Below are 9,066 nucleotides of genomic sequence, written 5' to 3' on the forward strand. Positions count from 1 at the left end.
TTGTGTTGGATTGATGTGGAAATTTTAATTTTTTATTTACATTGTTTAAATATAAAATTGAGTATGTTATATGGAATTTGAGGTTATTATTATAAATTTATATATTAAACATTTGTGATTTTAAATACGGAAACCCGCAAAAAATCCGCCGGGTACCATTACGGGTTTGGTAATTGTTAAAACCTGCTGCGGGTTGCAGGTGGATTTGGTAATTTAAATTTTGTGCGGGTTTGGGTTTGGTAATGGCAAACCCGCTGCGGGCGGTGCCCATTGCCATCCCTAAGTCCACCTCATTATGGCTGTAAGGAACAATTATTTTAAGAGATCAGTAGTACAATGTCAAGAAAAAGACGAAAAGTCTACCAATTAATATGCATATAAAATTTTGAACTTGAGTGTCCAAGTGGTCAAGAAAATACTTGGAATGACTGCTTACTTTGATTATATTACAGATTCAATCCATTTGTTCTTGTCAAAGTAAAACCGAATATTCAAATTAAATATAATGCAATTCTCAATTAAATATATATTTCAAGTGCATGAGATTACTGAACGTTTCAGCGTTCAAGTGTAGGTGATAATAAGGTGACATCCATCATCATAGTTAGAATAAGTTCTGCAAAAGTCCTTCTAAATGAATCTGTCACTACAGGATGGATTTTTAACCGACTTCTAGTGTGTTAAAACAAACTTAAATGTTATTATTGGGCACTTACTTGGAGATTCTGTTTCAGTAGTAGCGTTATTACATATATACAATGAATTTTTTTTTAAAATTACAAAAAAAAGAAAAGGAAAATAGAACCAGAACCATCGTAGATACGAAGTTCTTAACCCATTGAAACGTAATTACAAAAAAAAATTATTTCTTCTCGTTTGCTTGAAGTCCTAATATTAACACTGTTGCACAACTATCACCTTGCTAATGGGGATAATTCAGTATGCAGATTCACAGTGATCATTTCAACAGAATTATTCGAATCGGACGTGGTGATGCTCTCCTTCTTTTGAGCTGCTTCCATTGCCAAACAGTCATTCAATTCCATCACGACTTGATTCATAAATGGTCTTCTGTTGGCAGTAGAAGAAACACAGGCCATTGCTATTTCCACAGCTTTCCAGGCAGCGTTGATGTCAAAATCGCCCTTTAACCTTGGGTCAACAGTGCTTCTTATGTCTCCTTTGTCAAGCATGGAACTAACCCATTGAGCTACGTGAGTGTGTCCATTCTCAGCTGATTTTGAAATTACAGGATGTCCTGTTATTATCTCCAGGAGAACGACCCCGAAACTATACACGTCACTTTTTTCAGTCAACCTATTTGATATATAATACCTGCAAGTAAAAGATGAAGCATTTGAAATTATTCAAGTATTTTCTGCACCAGTAAAAATGTAAGTGGATTTGGTTATGTATAAAACGGGGTTCTCTGTTTTGTACAATACTAAATACTCTGTAATTATAGAGCACTCTGTTCTTTACTCCTCCGTTTGGGTTTTATTATTTCCAATTTGAGTTCATTTATGTTGAATAATATTATTTTAGTGAGCTTTTTCTTTTTTCTTTTTTAATAAAGGTGAATAAATTAAATTTTATCTGCAGAAGAATGTATATGGATGCAATTGGAATGAAAAAAAACATGTAGTAAGCTTTTCTCGGTTAGGAAAATTGTTCACGAGTAAATTTCATATGAATCACTTACTCGGGGTCAAGGTATCCTGGGGTGCCGGCAATGGTTGTCGACACATGAGTGCCACCTTCAACTGGAAATACTCTGGACAGCCCAAAATCAGCTAACTTCGCTTGGAATTTCTCATTTATTAAGATGTTTGTAGACTTCACATCTCTGTGAACGATTGGTGGCTTACAACCTTGGTGCAGATATTCCAGTCCTGCATTTGAATTACATTAATTGACTTAAAGCCATGACTCAAAACATTGTAATCAAATCAAAGTTATTATGCAAACCAAATTTTCTTACTAACCCAGAGCTGCTTCCACTGCTATTCGAAGCCGCTCTTCCCAGTTCAAGATTTCTTTGCTACTATCTATATCAAAATGAAATCAAACAGTTCAAATCTTGCTGCTTATTTAGTTATCTAAGTTACCAAAAATTAAATTATATCACTGAATCATCGAAAAAATTAGTTTATGGTTTGAGAAATCTGTACATACATGCATATTTTTTTATAATCAAAGATTTCAAGTAGATTCAAACCTGAAAGATGCTCTTCCAAGTTTCCATTAGCCATGTACTCATAGATGAGTGCCATGTTCGTGCCCTCATCACAATACCCAACAAGGGTTGTTAAGTTTCTGTGGTGAACTCTCAAAAGAAGCTTGACCTATATTTAAGAACCATATCTTACTTGTTATCCAAGAAAAGTCCATGTCATAGACTGAAGATTTTTTTTGAGTTTCGTATGAATACCTCTGCCTGAAATTGCTTATACCCTTGAGATGATGACGGAGATAGCATCTTCACGGCTACTTCATCATTGTCCAATTTGCCATGGTACACTGTTCCGAATCCTCCCTTGCCAAGAACCCTCTCAAAGTTGTTGGTCATCCTCAAGACCTCAGAGTAAGTGAATTGTCGACTACTCAGGTCCAAGGACTCGTATGATCTGTTGCAATTAGCATCCACCTTCCTCCCTGATGATAGTCTAACAAGCCATATAAGAATTTGTGGGTCTGAAAAATGATTTCCAGTTTACATGGTAATTGACATATAATATAGCAATAATTTGGTCCGACCTGGTAATTGCTTTTTCCGTTTAAGGCTCCATAAGCCAATTAATGCGGCTAAGACGACAAAAACTGAAGCAACTGATGCTACTAACGGGACAACAAATTTCTTCTTTTCTTTCTTGCATGAAGCCGATCGACAAAGATCTGGATTTCCGTCAAATCTGGAATCGATCCATACAAAAGTCGTAAAGTAAGACTCTAGCTCAAATAATTTAGTGTGTGAGGAGACTGCAACAATAAGTTGTACCATACCTCAGTTCTAGTGTATTGTTTTCCTGTTTTTCAAGTAGTTCAACTGGGAGTGGACCAGTGAGCTTGTTTCGTGCCAAGTTTCTGCAAAGAGATGAAGAAAAAAATATGAGTTTCTTCAGTTTTCCTGTCCGAGAAAATTGCAAATTTTACTTCAAGTTACTTACAGGAATTTCAAGGATGACAACTGAGATAGAAATTTAGGCACCGGTCCTGTCAAGTTATTGTTTGACAAGTCCCTAAATGAATGATTGAAAACAGTTAGCCAATTTCATTCCAACATTATTTCATATACTGGATACTTAACAACTACTGTCAGATTTGATCAGATACTTACAGAGATGTAAGCATTGTGAGATTGGTAAGATAATGAGCAAAACCCCCGGTCAATTCACTTGCAGATAAATTTCTGATTGCAATTCAATAATTTCAGTAAGAGAAAGTTGAAATACTAAACTAGAATAAACAAAATATGTTATTTCTACCCAGAAGACTCAAACATACAGGGAGGTTATTCTTGGTGAATCATCATCGGGATAGCTGCAATTGAGACCCTCCCACAAGTAATCTTGGGGAGCACATGGATCTCCTTGCCAGTTTTTCTTCAATCCATAAAATGACTTGATATTCATGATGGCATCAACTAACGTTCCGATGAAATTGAATGAAAGAAATTAGCATTTAACACAATGATCCTTGAATAAAATTGGTATCAGATTAACCACAAATGGCATAAGTGATCAGAACGTACCATCTTGTTCATCTGTTTGTGACTGCGAAAATTCCTTTACCTCGTAGATTTCAATGGCATTAATGATTGGCGGATGAGTTGAATTTCCGGTTTTGATGAGTGAAAAGTTATATTGTCCCCCACTCATGGCAGATTGTGAGAACACCGTGGTGGAGGACAGATAATTCAGTTTTAAAGGTCCATACCAAAGATTGCCATTCCAAGTAATGTTGAACAATCTGGACTCATTTGCTTTCAGCTCTTCAATTTCAGCAAAGTGCATGTAGACATATAATTGGGATGTAGGATCACTAGCGTTTATGGAGAAATCCAAGGAATTGCTCGCATTAACAGGTCTGACAGCGGACTTCATGGCACGAGGTGGTGGTTTGAAATTTTTGCTACCATCAGCATCAACAGCTTCTGAAGTGCTGAACGGTTCCCACTCATCCAAATCATATGGCCACCAGACCCGATCATAAGCATCATCTATATACCTGACGCGTATTGCACAGTAATTTAACAATGATTTTAATCCAACACTATAGCTGCTTCACTTAAAAGCTAATTTGAGGTGCAACAGTTACGTAAAAAGGTCTAACCTGAATGTAGCATTTGATGTGGAACCAACATCCAGGCGAATAGATAGTTCCAGCGAATCAGTTTGAGTTATGTAAGTATTATTATCCAGAGGCCTTAATTCCAATGCTGATATGAACGGAGTCCCTTTGTTGGTATTCACGATACAGACGGATAAATAATCCGATGAGAGTACATGTATGATCTCCACTGAATAATCAACGGATACATTTTCTATTTTTATTGTACCCCACAAGTTAGGTCCCAAATGAACATCAAATTCTGGTAAATTATTTTGCTCATCATAATTTCCATACATGAAAGTGGCTCTGATTAAATATTTAGTATTCCTAGTAAGATTGAATCTGTAACAGTTTCTTATCCCATCAGGAAAGCTTCTGAGACTCCACACTTGCTGTTGCTTCATTCTTCTGTATTGCAGTAATATACTCTTTGGGAGGCCGGTTTCTATGTAATTTGCATCAGAAGTATATCTTAATTTCGTTGAGGTTTCAGTGTAGCTAGAATCTTTTGGTAACCCACAGTCCAAGCTAATGAATCCTGACACAAATAAATATCCACAGAAAAAGTAATTTAGCCTTAAGGTATTCCCTGTATACAATATTATGAATAAAATTGCTGTCGTAAAATTGAGAGCTGCAAACCTGCTTGATCCTGAGCACAAACAAGGGCTGCAAGATGGAAAATGCAGAGACATAATAAGGCAAATCGCTGAAACATTTCCATTGTCAGGTTCCTAATTCTTCTTTCCTCTGGAGAGAAATGTAGAACAAGCATCGTCTGACAATTTGTAATAAAATGTTGAAGAATTGTAAGAGGAAATTGAATAGAAAATAGTTTTGCGACGTGGTCAATTGTGGTCTTGTAGCTAGATAGCGACAACGCGCATGGCAAAAGTTTCAAGCAACTGGCTGATGGTAATACTTTATTGCTTAATTAGTTAATTAATTTCACTTTCAAGAAGAAGTGTATTGTGATCTGTGATATTGAATGTGTATGTTGCTAGAAAGTCAGCATCAAGTAGCTGAATTCGTTGAACAATGGCAAACAGCGTGGGAAGAAGACTTATACTTTGAGTAATTCAACTTCTCTGCAGACTTAATTAGTCGTTGGGCTTATTTACCCAGAAACAGTGAATATACCAAATTAATTAATTTGTAAACTTCAATTTTGACGAATTCAGCAATCCGCACGCTAGGAAAAAACACCTTGAGAGGCTGCGAATATACAAGGTTATTTTTAGATTTTACTTGTTTTTATATATATTTTATCATATAATTCAGTGGCTCTTCATCTTTCGTCAAGCCTAACCCATCGGTCTACACATCCAAGGTTGATTCAACAAGATGTAGTATATAATTGTAAGACTTAACGATGATATTCAGATATAACTCACCAAAACGACATTAAGAACTTGTTAAATTGAAATGTTTGGATAAATTATCAGTTAATTAGTTATTTTGAAATATATCACAATTTAGTCCAGCCATAAAACTTAACTACCACTAAGAAAAACAATCTAAAGGCGAATTTATCTAGTTTCATCTAAAGTGATTAAATAAAATATCAATAAGGATATTGTTGAAAATTCAACAGAGTCTACCTTATATTTTTTATATTTCCAACCTGCAAATCCATAAAATAAACACCCTAAAAAATAATTCAATATTCAACCAACTTCCTTGATCAATCTCCTCAATATAATATCACACATCAATACTGTAATATAATGTGCTTAAATAATCTCATCCAAATATCATCCAATATTTCTAAGAGTATCAAAATAGTTTACTATGGTAATATCAATAAACATTAATTAAACATCTACAATAATCATATTGTACTTATATGATCTAAAATGAGGTGATTAAAAAGCTCTAATGATATGATCTATTTCCTAGCACCATCACATGGTAAAAACTCAAAATAACTATAGTCATTGGATTGACTAATGCGCATGTAACCTTCTTTGGGAGGGAAAAATTAGTAAAACGTGGAAAGTTTAAAACTCAGTAAGTGAATAATAGGTTTTGAAAATAAGCTTTTGGTCTGTTTACTAAACAAAAATCGGAATAGGTAAGAACTGGAATGAGATGAAATAGGAATAGGGAAGAGGAATCAGAATAAGTTATTTGTTTGAACTGTAATAATTAAAATCGAAATAGGTTGTAATCCCATTAATGTATTTACTTTGTCTTCGAATCGGAATGAATTGTTTTAAGTGACTAACATGCCCTTAGTTAATTACTTCTTGTTGTTATTGTTGTTTCTACTACTACTATTTTTCTATTGTTATTAATAAATATTGTCAATAATAATAATAATAATAATATATAATAACAAAAAAATTATTTTTCTGATTGACAAGCGAAAATTGACACCCCACAAGATAGGATCGCGTGCAACAGTGATGTCTAAAGTTCTGAGAGTGGTAGCAACGACGAGATCACGTATGACGATTATCCACGACAGGATGTTGTTTGATGGGATTGCTTGCAATGAGATCAATGTAAGGCTTTGCTATGTTCGACAAGATAGCATTGAGAGTGATGCACGACGACCCGCATACGACCATCATGGCTTTCGGTTCTCATCGACGACGTTGCAAATCAATCTGCTCAACTAGTTTTTTTTTAACCAAGGATAAAATTGAATTTATGAATTTTATTGGGGAGACAAAATCGTCACTCCAAAGAATGGGAGACTGATTCCCCCCTTCCCCCTCCGAGAATCAGCCTCCCATTCTTCATTTCTTTTTTGAGGTAAGGCCCATAATTATGATTCCGATTCCTACTCTTATTTTGTGAAGTAAACATTATCAATAATCCCAATTCTCCAACCTGGAAAGTAAACACTCCATTACTTTAAATAATTATATTATTGCAATGTACAATTTCATCAAATTGTATGTAAAGACATACGTAAAATGTCTAACTCTAAATCAAGTAACTAGCGTTCAGAAGAAATACATGATGTTATATATAACAATCATGAAAATAACATCAAGAGAGAGCATATATACATAATTCTTAAACTATCACGAAACAATTACCTAGGGGAATAATTTTGTCATACCTGGATCTCATACGGGTGGTAAAAAGTATATTGTTGTGTCTAGAACTACAAGAGGTAGGCCAACGATTCTCATCTCATATGTCTTATTATATCTCAATATACTGCATGCGTTAAATAGCCCCTCAAAAGACAAAAATGTCGAAGCGCACAACAAAAAGCTTTATGTGTGCTCAAACAGGCCCCAAAGGGTTTTTTCTCAATTATTTCTCTATATTCTATCTCTGTAACTGAATATCTTTGAGTATAACTTTTTAACTATATCTCCATTCCCATCTCTGTATTTAGAGGGGAAGGGTATTGTCTAATGATTTTAAAAAACAAAAAACTTTTATACACATGTACACAAGTATTTTTATCATATTTTAAATCTACATTCTTTTTCATAAAATACTCTCATGCATTTATAATCAAAATAAATAAAGAAAATCACTCATCATATGCATTAATAAACATATCAATATGTAAAATTTATTTATAGAACCCTCGCATCAAACATTATTTTGTAAACATAATTTACTCTACTCAAGTTATAATCGTAATAAAAATATAAAAAATAAATTTAGTTTAATCTACTGACACGACGATGCTTAAATTTGACTTCAGTTAGGAAATTTACACTGAGAGTTAAATTATTATAACTTTAATCTTGTTGTGCTAGTCACTAGTACTATTCAAGAGTTTGTAAGTATGTATTGGTTAAAACTTAAAATACTCGAAAATTTGAATTAACTACCAGGTCAACCTAAAAAATGAATAGCAAATTATGAAATTTTATTTGTTAAATGGTACACAAGTTGTATTATCAAATAATAATAATGTTGGTAGAGGCGTGTCTCTCACAATGTGCATTAAAAAATTATTGAGAAGTCGGGTTGGGCCTCAAAATTTAGCAAATTGCCATCCAAGAGAATCAATATACAACGAATCGATGCTGACAATCTCATTACGCAATAAAATATCCCTCAGGCTCAAATAACCTGACCAATTCTCTGTGATGCTTCAAATCTTTAGATGCCCCAACATGACGTAGGTAGATAAGGGAATTGAGATAAATATGGAATAAAATAGAAGGTTATTAAATAGAAAATCGTTGTTTTCTTTTTTTATTTAGTATAACAATAACCCAATATGTTTTCCATGTGATGTGAGAGGCGATCAAATCTCAAATTTCTTAATTTCAACAAGAGAATTTATTAACTCAACTAGTTTTTTTTTTTAAAAGAAAGTAAGCCTTTTATTAATCACAACACCTTGAGTACATCATATAATTTAGCTGGAATATTTCCTAGCCACATACAAGGAGAGTTTTTCCCCACAGCTCTCTTAGCTAGGTAATGGGCACAAGCATTACAGTGTCTTGGAATGTGCTTGACAATAACTTTCTGGAAATTCTTCATTTGGTTTTGGATTGCCAGAATTGTCCAAAAAATTTCTGATCTACTGCCCTTGGTGTTGTTCACTAGCTGGACTACCTCTAAGCAATCTGACTCAATGATCAAAGAGGTTACATCCGCACTTCTTGCCAGCTGTAGGCCCCAAAGCACAGCCTCTGCTTCAGCCAAGCTAACTGACCCCTTAAGGAGATTCTGATTAATCACAGCCGCAACTATCTTACCATTAGAGTCTCTAATCACAGCTCCCACTCCTTCACTCAGATTCAT

At 34.3% G+C, this 9,066-nt stretch overlaps 1 protein-coding gene across 1 annotated transcript; it reads right to left on the reverse strand.

The window, feature by feature from the left end:
• Positions 1-914: 914 nt before the first annotated feature.
• Positions 915-9,066, reverse strand: LOC18035813 (LRR receptor-like serine/threonine-protein kinase IOS1). The gene is made up of 14 exons (XM_024181064.1): positions 8,656-9,066; positions 4,975-5,110; positions 4,333-4,870; positions 3,752-4,227; positions 3,505-3,643; positions 3,338-3,409; positions 3,168-3,239; positions 3,004-3,084; positions 2,758-2,912; positions 2,432-2,655; positions 2,219-2,345; positions 1,986-2,048; positions 1,703-1,892; positions 915-1,335 (listed from the first exon to the last, which is right to left on the reverse strand). Exons 1-14 carry the CDS (start codon positions 9,064-9,066, stop codon positions 915-917), a joined length of 3,105 nt encoding a protein of 1,034 aa, XP_024036832.1.

Source organism: Citrus clementina, unplaced genomic scaffold (assembly GCF_000493195.1).
Source record: "Citrus clementina cultivar Clemenules unplaced genomic scaffold, Citrus_clementina_v1.0 scaffold_7, whole genome shotgun sequence".
Taxonomy (NCBI): Eukaryota; Viridiplantae; Streptophyta; class Magnoliopsida; order Sapindales; family Rutaceae; genus Citrus; species Citrus x clementina.